Here is an 18,905-nt window from a genome sequence, read left to right as displayed (position 1 = left end):
ATTTAAGTTGATTATAGCATAACATAACACATAACATAAGCTAACGACTAAGTATATTCTCAATTAGTCATGAGGTACACCCACCGGAAGATGAACTAAGTACCATGTTCCTTCAAGCTTTTTGTTAGGCCAACGTGATAGGTGGTTAGCCGTATCGTCGTGTATAATGGTAATACAGATAATCTATATACCATGTCGAAAAGAATGAGAGGACTTTTACGACATGCTCGGGACAATATTTTTAACTTATCGTAAAACATACTCTTCTTCTTCTTCTATCGTGTGGATTGTGAAGTGGATTACCAACGCCATCAATCCTGATATCAGGGTTATTACTGAGCCGCCATAGGCGCCTGACATGGCTCATGTAACGACTACGTACTTCATCGCTAAGTAATAACCGGGACCAACGGCTTAACGGGCCTTCCGAAGTACAGATCATCTTACTTTTTGGACAATCAGGTGATCAGACTGTAAGGTCCTAACTAAACTAGGGATCACAATGTAATTTTTGTGATTTGTCCCCACCGGGATTCGGGAGCACAACGCTCAACCACCGGACCACGGAGGCCGAAGGTAAAACATAATAATAGAAAGTGTTTCTACTTATGTTTTATCTGTACCCGCAATCCAGCCAAGAAGCCTAGTAAATTATGTTTGGAATTATAAATATTGTGTCTACCTTACATCATTATTATGTGGGACCGCATCATGGTAGATCTACCTGAACAGGAGCAATAGCTATTTGAAAGGCAAGTAGAGATGGAATAATAACTATTAAGGAAAACCTTACAAACTAGTTTTGCAATAAACGTCAGGAAAACAGGATTTATCCGATCTGTACATTAACCTGATGCATATTAAGATTCCCGTTGAGTTAAACAAGGACCACCGAATTCCATTTACTACGATCCTGACATACCACTTTCGCTTCTTACAAAATACAAACATACTTTATTGCACACAACAAACAAAACAAGTTTTACACAAAACTCCATAAAATAAAGCTAGCAAGCAAGCTTGTTCCAAAGTTTAGAGTAAGTACATATTCCTGGCCTAACATCCTGAATTTGATCATATGTCGACATACTTATTTGATAGGTATTTTTTTTAATTTTTTCAGACTGTCTTTCGACGTCTACAAAGGCTGCAAGTGTAGTGGTGGGTGGTAGGGTGATGAATTGTCATCTTGCGGTTTATCACGTCCACCTCAAGACTTTAGTAGGAATGCAATGACTCCAATAGGAATTTTGAATGAAATTGTGTGCGCTAATAATGTTTTAAAAAATCTGAGCCTAGAATGCTCCCGTTTGCGGCATTTCGCTTGTGGCCAGAAATTTTAAATCTTCTACTATCTACGAGTGAATATCTACTAATTACAAACACAAATAGTAGCAAGATGCGTGCACGCGACCTGCTATTGCCGAGATAAACGGCGTAAATTATTACTAATTAATTTTAATGAGGTATTACGTACATACTAAATTGCTCTTTAATAGTAGTAAAATACGGCGCGCTTGTTTTCATACTCTTTTAATCTTTATATTTCACTCTATTTAATTTTGCATTGTCTACTTTCTGCAGGCACCTGAGTTCGATTAAATAATCTTATTTATTGTTCATTGGGTCTTACAATTTAATTATTTAATATAATTGCCCACCCACGAGCGTAATTAGAGACATATTTGTTGTCATTTGAACAGTAGACAATTACAAATTGTTATGATACCTACTTATACACTTCTCATCAAAAAAATCGAAACACTTCCGTTTTCATTGTTTCTGTCCGAATTTAACACAAAAAAGAATTCATACGATGAAAAAAAATACATAAATGTATAGCTGGCAGTTTGGCCATTACAGTAATAAGCGAAAATTCTAAATTCAAAATTAGAATTTCATTTGTTTATCTTATAAACGAAATGAATCACTGTTTTGAGACAAATGTGTGTTTAGGGTTGGAGTACATTTAGCGTTTAAAAACTAAAAATTGGCGCCTATCCTTAAACTTTTTGTTTTTTATTTCAATACTGTGACTTTGGGACGTCTGAAAAAAGGTTTTTTTTCTAAAACGTATGGATACTTCGCCCACAGAAGCCGCCCAAGTTGTGGCATTGCTGGATTCTGGCCTTAGTCAGCGTGTTGTGGCTGCAAGACTGCATCTAAGCCTGTCATCTGTTCATAGAGTCTATAAACGTTATCGGGAGACTGGTTTGTTCACGCGCCGTTCAGGATCTGGCAGGAATCGGGTCACTTCTGAGCGAGATGATCGATTTATTGTAACAACTTCTTTAAGAAATCGACGCCTTAACGCTTTTCAACTGCAGCAGCGGCTTCGTGTTGTACGAAGGGTGGCTGTAAGTGACTCTACAATTAGAAGAAGGTTGAAGGATCGTGGACTGGTACCGCATAAGCCAGCAAATGGGCCGAAATTAACTGCAGACCATCGAAGAGCGCGCCTTAACTTTGCACGTGAGCACCTAAATTGGTCATACCTACAGTGGAGCAAAGTTCTCTTTTCTGATGAGTGTAAAATTATGCTGTATGGTAACGACGGAAAGAACAAGGTCTACAGAAGAGACGGAGAACGCTATGCACAATGCTACATTGAAGAAAAGGTCAGCTATGGTGGCGGTTCGTGGACGGTTTGGGGAGGAATCAGCGCCGACGGTAAGACAGAGCTTGCTTTCGTGTCTGGGCCACGTCTGCCTGCACTAAACTGTCATCGGTACGTCGAAGAGTGTCTCGAGCCTCATGTGATGCCCTATGCACATTTTATTGGCAACGGCTTCATATTCATGCACGGCAATGCTAGGGCTCACACCGCGGGCGTCGTACGAGATTATCTTAACGAAGTCGATATCTCTATTATGGAATGGCCAGCAAGAAGCCCGGACATGAATCCCATTGAACATCTGTGGGATGAATTAAAGAGACGAATTCGAGCAAGAGATCCTGCCCCAGAAACACTTAGCCAGCTGCAAGATGCAATCCAAGAGGAATGGGACAATATACCACAGCATGTGATCGTGACTCTCATCCGATCGATGAAGAACCGTATGGAAGCAGTAATTAGAGCTCGGGGAGGGAATACAAGTTATTAAATAAACGTTTATTAGCTTTTTTTTTCATTTACGTGTGTTGTTTTATCCATTTCCTTTATACTCCATACGGAATAAAAATGACTCATTTAACAAAATACGAAACCTATGAAAAATTCATTTTTTAGAACATTAACATTAAGATTTGATAAGCTCATATTACTCACTATTAAACGACATTTAACATTTATTCCTAAATGTACACATTTTTCTGATAATCCTGACAAAACGTAAACTTGCAAGGTGTTTCGATTTTTTTGATGAGAAGTGTATATTAGTCACAAATGAATTGTCTATTTTAAATTATAATCGATTGATTACGAATAGGCTTCCATTACCGGGCAAGTCCGTGTTTAGTGTATTAAATTACCCTTGTAGCACAGTAAAGACTTCGTATCCACATATAGCATAGCATAACATCGTAGATAGAGTGTAAACAACATAAAGCACGTCCTTAAGCTTTAAAAGGGTTGGCAGAGCCAGTCATCAATAAAAAAAACTCGCAGTCAATTCGGAATTCTGATATTTATTCTAAGATTATCATCCAAACGCCGAAATAGACAGTCCATCATTATGGAAAGGACATTTAAAGCTACAAGATGGTGCAGTTCTAAGATGGAGGTGATATATCATAAGGTGACAGGCAGTTAGTTCAAAGAGTATAGTTTATAATACGTCTATAAAGAGTGAAGTGTCTACAAGAGGTATCCAGCTGGGGTTAAGAGTGTCACGAGGAAGTGACAGATACACGCTGCTTCCGGTATTATGAGGCGTGATGTAAACAGCACTTATTGTGCATTGACTAGAGAATATCTACTTGAACATAATTATATATTACGTGTCTTACGAGTTACATTGATGTGTTTGTAGGCAGACATTGTATAGTTTATCAAATAGGTATAATTTCTAACATATTTAGATGAGAGTAGCCACGAAGTTAACTAGTACAATACCACAAGTGTAACACTTTTAAGAAATTCAGTAAATTAAAACAATTTTGTACGAACTTGTTATGATATTATCTACCAGTATTATTAAAATGAAGTATAATGTGACACAAACTGTAAAACAAATAAAAAAAATGTTAACGAGAAGTGACTAGAAAAATATAAGCAAACTAATAAAAGTATTAATTATACGACACGTTTAAAAAACTGTGCCATGCATTTCTACAGCGAAAACAAAGATAATAAACTTAAAAATAGATGTTGTCGAAACAACAATGGAATTTAAAAGATATAATATATATAGAGAGATTGCGTATCTCATGAATATTATAAATATAAAATTTCGTAAACACGAGTAAATTATAACTATGTGAAAATTTACTGTAAATATTCACATAGTTCTACTTTATTTTGAATTCAAAGGCACAGGGCATAATTAAAAAATAAATTACTTACTTAACTTATTGGAAATTATAAAATATACAGATGCATATTACGCCTAAATAAAAATATAATCGTCCTATTATATTTTGCAATAATTCATAAACCCTATTTTGAAATTTAGGAAGGAAGGTGCGGTATTGTCTAAAATCTTAGAATCCGACATCCAACGTCTATATTAAAGTCTCAATTTTTCTAATAAAACGCTTCATATTTATAATTTTTACACAAATAACAACGTAAAGTCTTATAAATCACTCCAGAAGACGTGCATATAGTTCGTATGTTTCTGTTTTTATCAGAACATCGGACGATTTGACGTCGATTCAATGAAGGGATAAAACAATAGTGACAATTGTACCTAGTGTGAAAGGTTATCGAATGTTTAAGACAATGAATTGACCACATTCATTCTATTTTTGTCGGATAACACTTTATCTCCTGTTGTAAACCAATCCTCTGACATTAAATGTGTCACTGTTATTGTAATGATGATGATGAAATAACAACTTATTACGTACGAATTTAACAGTCAATGACTTGAAAGAGGTTTAGCGATAACAATTGTTTTGCATTAAGGCCCACTTTGAAAGGACATTTTTATAAGTTGCAATCTTTTGTAGATAACTGAGATGAGTACAAAGCATCATGGTAAATTGGTATGTGTATATTAACACGTAAACACACGTTTCTGGGTGTATACGTTTGGTAAAGGTCTTCCCCTCGTATCTTAGGCGATTTTCACACGATACCGCGCACCAACGCGGTTGGCGGTGGAGCGGATTGTCACATTGACTTTAAATATCATCATCATCAGCCCATTAACGTCCCCACTGCTGGGGCACGGGCCTTCCCTATGGATGGATAGGGAGATCGGGCCTTAAACCATCACGCGGGCCCAGTGCGGATTGATGGTTATTAACGACTGCTAATGCAGCCGGGACCAACGGCTTAACGTGCCTTCCGAAGCTCGAGATGAAAACTTTTTTTTTTGTGGTCACCCATCCTATGACCGGTCTTTGCGAAAGTTGCTTTACTTCAACAATCGCAGACCGAGCGCATTAACCGCTGCGCCACCGAGCTCCTGACTTTAAATATATGTAACCCATTAACTCCTAACATACGAAGACTGCCTCCTCAGTGTACTGTAACCGCGCGAATCACTGTAAGTTATGGTATTTATAGACTGATCAAAAACAATCCGCGCGGACAATAGGAACAAGGCAAGATCCGCTTCAACGCGTCTGCTGCCGTATCAGTGCGCAGGACCATGTAAGAATGACCTTAAAAGAAGTTTCAAGTACTTAATACTCCACCTTCTTGGTCATAGCATCCGGTTTACATATTCGTTAAAAACGCTAATAGAGTGTTTCCATGTTTCTTGAATGATCAGACACAGAGCATAGTGTGATTATGATCTTCAAGTGGTGACGAAATTAGGTATATTCAGTAGGTATCTTGTACCGGCAAAGGATAGGACACTCGATTCCACTCTAACCTCACGTGATTATCATTATAGACTTAGGTGTGATAAGTATAATTTACATACGCTCGTCTTACCCGGCCTTGATACGACAAAATGCTAAAACATCAATATACCAATTTGTTCCAAACCCATTAAATATATTGCTAATTATTCATTTAACAACGGTTTTATTAAGAGATTTAATAAATACATTCACAAATACGTATTCTCTATAATGATGGAATCATGGAAAAACAAAATTGTTAGGTGTACAGTCATGAGCAATATCATGTCCCCACTTTAGAACCCTGTCGCACTATCATATTTGAAATTTAATGAGTCTTACGGTTTAATATGTCAAAAAGTTAATGTGACATGGTTTCAAAGTGTATATGTCACCGTAAAATTGTAAATAACGTTAGATTATAATCTATCTCGCGAGAGCGTGAACTGTCGAAAAATTGTGAAACGTAATATACTGCTTACAATTTAACGTATTATTATTCGTCAGATTATAATCTATCGAAGTAAAACTGTTAAATCACAATCTTACAATTGTCAAATTGTCAACTGTCCGACGGCTGTCCCTGATTGGTCGGCCTTACAGTAGACCGTTCTGTGTCCATAGAGTTAGGAATAAAACACAGGTGTCAGTCAAATAAAATAAATGCTCTTCAAGATTGTGAAATCAAGTACGTATTTATTAATTATTTAGTAAGTAATCAATAATTCTGACATCACATGGTAAGAAAAAATGTATCAAAATTAAAAAATCTGAAACGTATCATTCAGTATACTTTTCGTGTGTAAGATAAACATGCTGGCGGCATAGGGGTGGCCCAAGGGCCACCCCCGCCGCACCCTAACCTACTGTTATGCCTTGTAAGAATTATGACAAAACACTATTATTCTAAAAAAGAATTATGGATATCTATTTATTAATCCCAAAAATAAGTTATACCTAACAAACCAGTATTCCTAGATGTTATTATGGGAAAGTAAAACTATTATGCTAAAAAACGTTATGCAAAAAGGATTATGATAATTAAATTATGACAAAAACATTTATGCATTTAAGAGAATCCCAAATTAACATTATGCTCACTCTAATAGTTTTGTAACTCTATGGTATAGCACGCGAGGTGCGTTTCGTATCACAATTTGACGGTTTCACTTCGATAAATTATAATCTACCGAAAAATAATACGTTAAATTGTAAGCAATATGATACGATTCATAATTATTCGACAATTCACAATCTCGCGAGATTCAAATCGATAGATTATAATCTAACGTTATTTACAATTTTACGGTGACATATACATATTAGTACTCGTACCTACAATCGTCCGAATGCAGAATTCATAATTTGAATTATGAATCTCCCGCTGATGTCACTGTATTTTTTTATTTTATTTTATTAGGCACACCAACAGTTACTACAATAATTCATGTATAAATTACATTTCAAAGGACTTAAAACTAATTGTGTAACTAATTACAGGTGAGCACCGCATACAATAGAAAAGAATATAAGTAACAAAAACAAACGATGTTTGTCACTCCTCAAACATTAAAAAAAATAACAGACTTTGTTGAAACTTCACAGAAAAAGAAGAATAGCTAATACATTAAAAAGAACATACGAGCCACAACTCGTAAAAGAAAGACCGAATGATTGTAAACTGATTCGCGGGCGATCAGCGTAGCGATCAGCCAACTTCAATTTCAATCACTTTCAAAATTCCTTTGAATTTGATTAGTTGAAATTGGCAACTCTTGTATATGTTTTCATATTTCAGCCTATCAGAGAATAGAATTTCTATTTGTCAGGAAAGAAATTGAGTTAGATGATCGCCCAGCTGTTTAGTTAAATAAAATAGAATTACTAATTAAGAGTATACTCTCTCTACTATGCTACTATACACCCGCTCTAAGAAATTTTATAACTTTGGTTCTGAAACCCGGCAGCGTATCAGCGAAAATATCTATATCTACTATATCTGAAATATTCTACAACGAAAAAAGAAAAAGTTAACTTAATGCTCGTGAAATAAATACAAAAACACTCAGATGCACATAAGTGTATAAATAACCTTCAATTATTGTTTACGAAGGATACAATTTAATTCAATTGTAAGTGTAACGGAAACAGTTATCAGTAGCTATGGACAATATGAGTCAACTGTTATAATATGATCAAAACTGTTGTATACTTAGCCCCTGCAATGTAAACAAGCGCATAACAGATTAGTGACAATACGAAAAATCAATAGTAAAGCATTTTGTTATTCAATAGCTTAAGGTGAAACTAATACTAGCTTAGCTACACTACAGTACCTACCAATTGAGGTTTTAGCTTTTGCGTAGGTTTTGTGAGATAAAAAACAAAAAAATGAGTCTTGTTTTTTTTATATACTGAGTGACGAGAAGATTATAAAGCGTGTAAATGTGTTAATCGTGTGATAGGATAAATAACTTGACACTCTATACCATTTACTTACATCATATTGATATAGTTACTGTGGTGATGCGGTATAGGGGCTTGTTTCTCAATCGGAGAGCGCCGCCGATTCGAACCCAGGCATCGGATTTGCACAAATAAGTTATAAATTTATCTTAAGTTTCACTAACTCAGTTGGCTCGACCGTTATAGACGGCGATACGGCTCAACACCTATTACGTTGTTGTAACAGAAAGCTCGGTTAGTCAATCTTGCGACAGATGTACATCTGAATACCCGTGAGGGTTCGCGAGTTTACGTTTTTAATGTATTCATATTCATTTTATGATCATAAAGGCTAAATGTTGCACGTGGCTCTGGCATAAAATTTAAATTATAAGGGTTTTTTAGTATGTTTAAGTTTTTCAAGATAATTTAGTCCCGTTTAAGTATTATGATAAATTCGAGTTGCACGATTACATTAACATTAGTTATGGCGACTAGAAATAGAGTGTGCATATGTACTGTGAGAACAAAGGAGCATTTATTCGCGCGCCCGGGTGCGTGTGTCCGCATCCGGGGAAACTGGAACGAATGCAAATCCTCTTTGTATTTAAACCCGAGTACAAAGGAATTAGCATCGTGACGTGAATAGCCAGCCAATAATGTATACTTCGCCAAAATATATATGTTCCATACTTAATCAAGCGACTGACGTCGACTAATAAATACTAAATTATAATCTTGCGGCCCACAATTTTGTTTTGTTTTTCTAGTCTTTTTTGTCGTCGTACCTAACAGCGTGTAGGTAGGGGCAACGTGCTTTTGAAATAAAAAAACTTCGGAACTATATCGTCTTAACAGAATGTTCTAGATTGAATTACCAGAAATTCAGACTTTACACACATGATTTGTAGCGGAATATTTAAAAGTATTTTGTATTTGAAATTGGAATCAACGTCAGCCGTCACGCACCTAAGTCAGCAAAAGGCCGAATTTTAATTAGTAGTAGTTAGTGTTACGCTACCGCGATTTAACGTAAGGTTTTTTTAATTGGCGAATAAAATACTCATTCGAATTCTATTCCGCGCCATTTAGACGCAAACTTTTAACATACCTATCGACTATTTCATTTTCAACCCACACTGTCCTACTATTGGACAAAAGTCGAGGAGACTTGTCCACTTCAGCAACAGTCGTCCACTGAGAAATTAAAAAAACTAGATTAATTGAAAAATTACAATATTACCTCGCAAAAGAATAATGTTGCTATAATTCTGCTCTCTAGGTACATGATTGTTCTAAATATAGCAATAATAATATTCCAATAAGTTCTTTAAAACTATCAATAGGTTATCTTGTGTTATTAAGTTTATAAATAAACATACTAAAAAGACTCGCTCATAGCTGCACGCCAAATTCATTATACCATTGTATATATTCGTTTGACGTATTTAATTTAGCATAAAAAATATGCCAGTTACGTTTTCGGCAGTTATATAAAGAACAAGACGTGATGAATTGCTATACAAAAGAGATATTTCGGGTAAACTGCTAAATATTTTTAGGGCTGATTATGCATACCACGTCTCAAAAATACTCAGTACGTAGTCGCATACTGTTTCGTAAGAGGTGAATGGTTTTCAAATAATATAGCAGGTATGGCAAATTCTACATACTTTGTAGCTTTTTTGTTATTGTTTCCAAATGCAAGGACATAAATACTTAGTATACATGCTGCTTAACTCACTATGACTAATGTGACTGGCTGACTAATTGTCTATAGGTTGTTTACAGGGGACTTCTTTTAGGGAGCCAACATACCAAGAGTGGCTGCAAGCTGTTTTAACAGCTAATAAACCTATCCGCCCAAGAGTGTGTGTGTATATTATAAACACTTATGTACACGCAAGTAAACACTGGATGTAACCAATTTGTACGTTACATATTTTCTTTAGAATGCCTTACGCTGTCTGGCGTCGATAGTGACCGGGCGCAATGGCAAAGTGCTTGGACAAACATACCATTTAGCATATCCGATGTAACCTCACGGTTGACTAGTTCAATACAAGTAAATGTGTCGTTAGCCGGTATTTTTCCTAATAGTGTTTATCTTCAATCAATAAAGCAGCAAGAATCCCCAACAATACATATATCTCGAGCGTGAGGACGACATTGTCTCATATTGGCGCATACGGCCATGAAATGTTTCCAATATATGCATTGTTTAAATAGTCTGTCATTTACTGACGTAAAAATATGACAAGATGTATTGATGATATATATAATTTATATTCGTTCGTTTTATAATTGGATAACGAATAAGTATGATGAAATCCAGACGCACTATTGAGTTTTTTATACCTACTCTAATGTGTTCAAGTAGTTACTAAATATGAATGTCCCCCTTCAAATCGTCGTTATCTGCACGGTCGGAACTTCGGCATATCGATTTGAAAGGAAATATAAGTAGGCAGATCTAGTTTGATAATTATTGATAATGTCATAATGTGGAGTATTTAATATGTTGGTGTAATGTGTTGTGTGTGCGGAAATGTCCAATCAGACAGAATGCAAGCAGTCGTGGCGGCGGAAGCGGAACGATCACCGACCACCACGACAGGCCTTCACTCAGGCTCTACATATTAGAACTAATATTAGATTTATATTACAACTTGTTATGCCTTATACACTCCTTACTTGTCAATACATGCTGTTTCGTAAAGCAATTAATTTATGTTCTTCTTAAGTTCTTTGAATCGATAACGAACAGCCAAGATTCAAACGTCTTCTATAAACGAGCCTTCTCTTGCCGCCAAGCGACGAAATTTGTGTTCGGACATGATGTCTGGAGAAGCTGCTAGGGGAGAAAGGTCCAGCCAGTGTACTATGTATGTATGGTGGGCCGATTGCAAACTACCTTACCACACTACTTTCTCCCTGCCTATTCATTCTTCGTCAGAGTGAATAAACCTTTACTGGGTAAGCGTGTCCAATCTTAGCCAATGTATTCACTTACCATCAAGTGAGGTAGTAGCGTAGAATAAGGAATAATACTACGTATAGAACGGCAACTCTCCGCTCCCCACCAGCGGCTGACCTAGGTTTACCTCACCCCCTCGAACACAGTTTAAACTTGAATCGTATGGCGTCAGACGTCACACACATAGATTCCCGTGTACGATAATGTAAATGTGTAATGTCTGTGTAAAACGAGGTTGTTTGTATGAAGTGTACGAGGTGTGGTAGTAGTCAAACGCAAACCAATTTTAATTACAAAACCTACGAAGTATTTTTTACAATTGTACTTCACCCAATAACACATAATAAATAATAGATAGGTTATTATTTTGTCTTGAACCTATTGAAATACCAGGTAGTATTTATATAATCTCAAGTCGTTACTAATATGAGACACAAAATTGTAACTTACTTTCTTGGGAAACTTCTTTCAAAGTATGTCAAGATACAAAGATCCGTGCATGCATGACTATAGAAATAAGTATAGCTACTGTCTACTTATTGCAGAATGGCGAGGTATACAATCATACAATGAGGTTAGCAAGTCACTGTATCGAAGGCTGAATCATTTTCTCCGAACTTGACATTCAAGAAGCGGTCATGGCCATTTAATATTTATGCAGGCAACCAGGTTAACCCGGATATCCTGCAGGGCCAAATGCAGTTGCATCTAAAACAGGTTTCGTTAACTTCATTAGCCTTTCCTTCAAAATGACTGTAAAAACTTGGTGTTTTTATGATTATGACTTAACCTTATCACGTTTTTGTTGTTTACAGTAAGTAATAACATTCACTGGTATACTACGCATCACATTTATGATATTTCCTACTTGTTGGAGGTAGTTGTATACAACCGCGAGGTAAATCCGTGGAGCATGAGCAAGCCACTGAGAGCTTACCGCCCGCGGGCAGGCGGTCGAACACTCGCTGCAACCTTGATTTGCACAGCTCTTGAGCCAAACCATCTGTCCAAACCTTGTACGCAATTATAAACGCTACTGCCTCCAACATAAGACCTACGAAAGATGTACAATATTTAATTTATTCTGGCTGAACCAAGCCCGTCTTCCTAGGCACGCCAATCGAACAAAAATGGCGTCTTTCGTCCTTCGTACAATTAAGATAAGGCAAAGTTAATGCGGACGGAAACGATAACGAATGCAAAACTGTCGTACCGTACCTCTAGTATTCAAACCTCATATTGGACGACGTAATAAATTAAACAAATTACATAAAAAGAGCACAAGTAAACCGTATATGTGCTTTAGTTAATAAAAACGTGTTTATCTTGAAAATTACAGGCTAGTAACGTCTCGGAAAAGTTTTTTGTTTCTTTGTTTATATATTAGTAGTAGTCAGTAGAGTAACTAATAACTTTAAAGGGAGTACAGTAACAACCTAATTTTAGAATGCTCTATTTCTCCAGAATGGCATTTAAGTTTTTTTATAGTAGAAGCGTAGCACGTAGTGGCAACGCTCCAGAGAAGTCATTGACCAGACTGTAGTATCGACTAAGTGTATAAAGCTCCTACTTTTTATTATTCATGTTCACGTTGTAGGAAAAAGGAGCGCATCAAACGCTTGACATAATCAGAAAAGCTAAAAATATATATAAAAATAAATCAGAAACTATAATATATACAGCAGCAGTGATTATGTATTGCAAAGTGTAGGTTTTAAGGTTAAACTAAATAACCTCTCATGATGGACTGTTCGTAAAATGTATATAATTCAGAGTCTTTATAAGTATACTTTTACAATAATTTGTGTTATGTGCTCACTATACTATCAGTATATTTATTGTTACGTCGATAAACGATATCATCTGTCACGTTTCTTATTGTGAAACAGTACTATTTACACATAATACCTAGCTACAATAATAATCGAAATACAGACGTCAAACGAGCTTCGGCATGGAGACATAATTAATTAATGGCCTTGCTAATTACAAATAATATTTATATTTGTTAATGGGTGCGTAATGAGATGCTTACTTTGTCCTTGGAGGTAAGTCTTCTTAGATCGAGGAGTTTCTGGTACTGGCGCAGCGCCCTCATGTAGAGCCGCACCGGGAAGTCGGCGGCGCCGGCGAGGGGCGCAGCCTCGGCCGTGCGGGACGCCACCCCCGCGCCACTCATCGCACCCCCCGGCTTCACTAAACACTTTGTCTCCCCCACACTTACGGAGCCTTCACTAACACGAGCGCCAATCGCGCGTCCGAAGTGAACGTCGGTTCCACGCAACACTGACGTACGTGCGCCCCGCGCATGCGCACCCGGCATGCCGCGTTTGCAAAAAAAGAAACTACGAGTCGTCCACGCTCGAGAGACTTTCCCTACAATGACGGCCGCTGACCTGACCCGCTTTTACTGCAAATTATACTGATCACACCGCACCAGGGGGCCCAATTCTAGAATCGTCCGATGATCTTGATCGAGTACACACAAACAATGAGCAATAAAGCTCGTCTAGTCAGCGCCTCTTTCCTGGTATTGCGGTCTGAGTTTGGACATACCTACTAAACGTTATCACTTTAAATTAATACAGAACTTTAAACCTTATTTAACTTTTGACATTGTATTAAGATAAGTATGTCTACTCAAAAATACAAATCGGGCTGGCGTTATCGAATAAATGTGATAATGGAGTACGGTAGGTGTCGAGTGGGAGTCACTAAATGATTCGACTTGGTTTTGTCCCGTGTGTCGTCTGGGCAAACGAAGAATGTTAGCTTTGTTAATGTAGCTTAAATAAATTATATACATAATCTTAGTTCGAAAACCAACACAACATCATATATTACACAGCATTCTAGTCGCTATACGCACTAACAATACTAGATATTTTTTTAGTGCTATTGCACCGAGATTTTATCACAAATCGTCATCCGTCAGTAATGCATCATTTTACTAGGATATGGTTCGCCTCAACACGAGTGTGGGGGTGTAGGAAAACTATATTTTATGAGTACTGTATGCATGATATAGCAGTTTCTCTAAACAATTGACGTAATTGTAACCGCAACTGTCAGAATAATTCCTACAATATAAAGGACATAAGCATATTAATAATACTAATATATAGAATACCTAAATTTTTAGTAGTATTTACAAAGTCGTCATTTATTTATTTTAATTATTTGGTTCTCCTACAAAGAGTACAATACACATTACAAAAATAATGTACAAAATATATATGCTTAAAATACAATGGCTTCATTACTTAGAGTCATCCGTCATATTACATGTTATGAAAGTTTTGAAATGTGCTATAGAGCACAGAATAGAAGAAAGAGGTGGCGGAATACTGGGCTGAAGAAATCTAATGCCATCGAAACGACAAGAAGAGGTAGGAAGGGCCAAGTGAGCGCGAATCGCGCGCTGTACGAGTACTTATGAGCAAATAATTCATACTTCAACTTTGCACTCCACTCGTCCGCAAACTTTACGACATACGGAACACTTGTGTATTATAACCTGCAGGGCAATAAGTCAAAAAACCACTATCATGCAAGGAGATCCCTCCTTATCACAAGAAAGCTAAAAACCTTAGTATGGTCTATCTAAAAACACTTTTGAATGCAGCATCTTACGAAAAGTAACGATAAAATTGCAGCCTTTCACATAAAATAATGCATTGCCGGTAAAGTGGCTACGAAATTCGAGAAGCAGTAGAGCTATCGTAGTTATCTGTTTGCAGGAGTAGTAGTAAAAGTGAGCCGGCGACAGCAACCTTTCCAACCTTTTTCTATTGTGGTATTGAGTAACTAATAATTATAAATAGGCATTAAAAACACTTGGTATATTTTTCCCTTTCTGGGATACAGGCGTGATGCTGTTATGTTAAATTATTTTATGAAATTATTATGTTTGTCATAGATAAACTAAACTAAATGAGCTCTACACCTTTTTGCCACTACTTGAAGGTCTAGAGAACCTACAAACAATAAAAAATATGAAATCCTTCCTATTTTCTTCAGGTTTTAATCTGGGTCTGAAGTTATTGTCAACTTCCTACTTAAATGTTATGTTTATTACTTATTATTAGAAACTACACATAAAAAAGTTTTGTAAAGGTTTTTTTGTAACAAAAAGTGGACGTAACTGCAGACCCAGAGTAAACCTGAAGAAAATAGGAAGGATTTATAATATTTTTTATTGTTTGTAGTTTTTCCAAACCATCAAGTAGTGGCAAAAAGGTGTAGAGCTCATTTAGCTTAGTTTATCTATGACAAAAATAATAATTTTGATCACCGCTACACTTACTCCATCAATTGTTGCTGAGCGAGGGTCCCAACACCCTTAGAAGGTAGTATGTAAGTTGGCATCTATACAGGGTGTTAGTGACATCGTAACAAATACTGAGGGAGATGATTCAGACCATGATTCTGAGTTGATATCAAGTGGAATTTTCAGTCGGAAAATTTTTGAAAATTTTTGTTTTTATTTTTATTATTTTCTGTTCCATACTTTTGCGACGGAAAATTCCACTTCATATCATCTCAGAATCATGGTCTCAATCATCCATCAAAGTTTTCGTTACGACGTCACTAACACCCTGTATAATGTGTGTCCACATATCAGTCATGTGGTTATATATATGATAGGTATAAGTGGGAATTATTCAATTGATGTCATTGTATGACAAGATGTGACATTAATGCATTAGGCGTGTCCCGTTAATGCTTGCAAACTAATCATAACATACAAGTAATTCAAGTTTAATCACTTTAAACACTTTATCATATTATTCTTATGTACACACTGATAACTAATAGGACTATAAGATAAGGAGGATCATTAGATTGATGCTACACTTCCTCTCAGCTGCTTAAATATAATGAAAATGCCATGAAAATTATTCAAAATCCTGAATTTATCATACTGAACAGATAGATACAAATGTGATTACGTCAAGATATATATCGCCGAATCCTTTGAAAAATGCTCGCAGCCGGATTTATGCATGAAAGAAATTTTTACATTTACACCTGCAAGATTACCATTTTAATTCAAAACGTCTTCAGCCGCTTCATAGTTTACATTGTCGAAGGAATAATAAATAATTCAGTTATTGTAATTCTGAGAGTCGTTATCTCGACTAGGTAGGTAGTTGGACAGGTAGGATCGAAGCGCGTGCGTCACACACCGCCGCCGATAACCAAACCGCCATATTTTGAAATTATTACTACAAGTTTTTTCGAAATATAGAAATACCATTAATATAGAATCTACATCGTTGAAGAACCGACAGACCAGACACCACCCACCAGTACCAGACCACCACACCAGACCAGTACAGATCGGTGTTACTCCATTTAAATTATCTTGTTAGGTAATTATTATTGATTTCTTGTCTTTTCCAAGGTAACTTTTTTTGTCAAATGTAATGTAAATTAATGTAATTAGGTATACAATAACATTTCTGAGGTGTCAGTGTGTATTCCTTTTTGATTAATTATTTTTGTTCAAAGTACACCAACCCTCTAATTGGTAGTTCAAAGGTCAGTTTTATTAATATTTATCTTTTACCTATTGAGCTGACAGTAAAAGAAAATATCCTGATTAGAGTCAAAATGGCGCCACCAACTGCTTAATATTGAAGTTCCATATTGTTAAATATACTAGTACCTATCCACTACTATTGGATACCTAAACTAAAAAATCTAGTACCTTTATCATTCAAAAGATATACACTTTAAGCACTGGTCCCGCCATCTTGACGTCAAGAAATTGAATGAGAAAGGTACCTACTAGATTTTCTAGTTTAGGTTTAGGTAGTAGTGGATAGGTAGTATATCTAACAATATGCAATTGGGCCCGCCATTTTGACGCTAAAGAATCCTGCGAATAGGTACCTAACTGACATTGTAACATTGTATCACTAAAAGGTTTATTGACAACCATTGACGTCACATGTTTACACTAAATATCCGTGCATCAACATCGAAACTTGATTTTCATGTATTGGATATTAATTAACCTATGGACTGCCAACATAAATTACCTTACTACCTATATAATATTGTCACTGCTAGCTTTTAGTATGAAACTAAATAATCTAACAAATATTTAAAAAAAACCGTCTATCTAATACACGTTTTTTTTAACGATCGCTTTATTAATTATTAAACATAAACACGGAATTAGTTGATTTAATTCAATCAGCTTAGAGATAACCTAACGTAATAAAGATAACCTGTTATACTCACTCGCCATAACTCTTGCTTGGTACACATAACCTCTTTCACCGTTTGTAGGTAAATTACAAATGAAAGTCTGTCACTCACAACTCACAATCACTCGAGTCTTCACACGATAACAGCACAGTAAGTTGAAAGAAAGTCGTTGTTCATTAAGCTTTATTTAATGCGGTTGGATTGTTGACGAAATAAATTATCGGAACTAAACGAGCAGCCACACTGGCCATGCGTCCCCTCCCCGCCCCGGGTGTCCCGTTGTAGTGGTTATTCTTATTATAGAAACGGGTAGACGGGTTCGCTTAGTTTAGCCCACTCTATTTAAACTTTAAAACGATCATTCCTGCTTCCGTATAACGTTCAGATTCGATTGCATGGATGGTTCAGTTCAGAGATGCGAGGTGGGTGTTCGATTGCAACTAGAATGCAATATACATATACTTTTAATAGTTTTTTTTTTTTTATTTATATTAATATTTGTTAGGACACGTGTATTAATTACCCATATATATATATCTACTTCTAATAAAAGTAATTTCTTCGAATGAACGTAAGATTAATTTGCAATTCTTTGCAAACGAATGATGAAACCATAACAATAAGTTGTGGGTTTGATATTTAAATAACACCTACTTTATGTCTGGTTGCCTGGAAGAAATTGCTGCATGATCAATAGGGCCGCCTGTTTTGCCCCTCTGTAGGTATCTGTTGTCTTTATTTCTATATCTTGTGTCAATTATGCTCAATAAAGTATTATAACGACCTCTGTGGTCCAGTGGTTTGAGCTTTGGGCTCACAATCCGGAGGTCCCGGGTTCGAATCCCGGTGGGGAAATACCACATAAAATGACTTTGTGATCCCTAGTTTGGTTAGGACATTACAGGCTGATCATGTGATTATCCGAAAGTAAGATGATCCGTGCTTCGGAAGGCACGCTAAGCTGTTGGTCCCGGTTACTACTTACTGATGTAAGTACGTAGTTGTTACACGAGCCATGTTAGGGGCCTTTAGCGGCTCAATAATAACCCTGACACCAGGGTTGATGATGTTGGTAATTCACCTCACAACCCACACGATAGAAGAACCGACGGCCTCCGTGGTCTAGTGGTTATAGCATTAGGCTCACGATCTGAAAGTCCGGGTTCGATTCCCGATGAGGACGTTGTCGAAATCACTTTGTTTGGTTAGGACTTTACAGGCTTGAATCACCTGATTGTCTGACAAAATAAAGATGATTTAGTGCTTCGAATTGCACGTTAAGCCGTTGGTCCCGGCTATTAGCCGT

General features: G+C 36.5%; 1 protein-coding gene across 3 annotated transcripts in view; it reads right to left on the bottom strand.

The window, feature by feature from the left end:
* LOC126367912 (inositol-trisphosphate 3-kinase homolog) overlaps positions 1 to 18,905 on the bottom strand; it is a 106,288-nt gene that overhangs the window by 26,520 nt on the left and 60,863 nt on the right. Inside the window, exon 1 of one of the 3 annotated variants that reach the window (XM_050011713.1) lies at positions 17,633 to 17,782. The exons of 1 other annotated variant lie outside the window; for it this stretch is intronic. In XM_050011713.1, the coding sequence (XP_049867670.1) occupies positions 17,633 to 17,659 (27 nt within the window). In that variant the 5' untranslated portion in view covers positions 17,660 to 17,782. Of the gene's footprint in view, positions 1 to 13,415; positions 13,719 to 17,632; positions 17,783 to 18,905 lie in introns of those variants that run through there. One more of the 3 variants, XM_050011710.1, reaches the window with a different exon arrangement.

Source organism: Pectinophora gossypiella, chromosome 6 (genome assembly GCF_024362695.1).
Source record: "Pectinophora gossypiella chromosome 6, ilPecGoss1.1, whole genome shotgun sequence".
In the NCBI taxonomy this organism is placed as follows: Eukaryota; Metazoa; Arthropoda; class Insecta; order Lepidoptera; family Gelechiidae; genus Pectinophora; species Pectinophora gossypiella.
The sequence above is the reverse complement of the archived record's forward strand: the minus strand, read 5'-3'. Positions and strand labels throughout refer to the sequence as shown.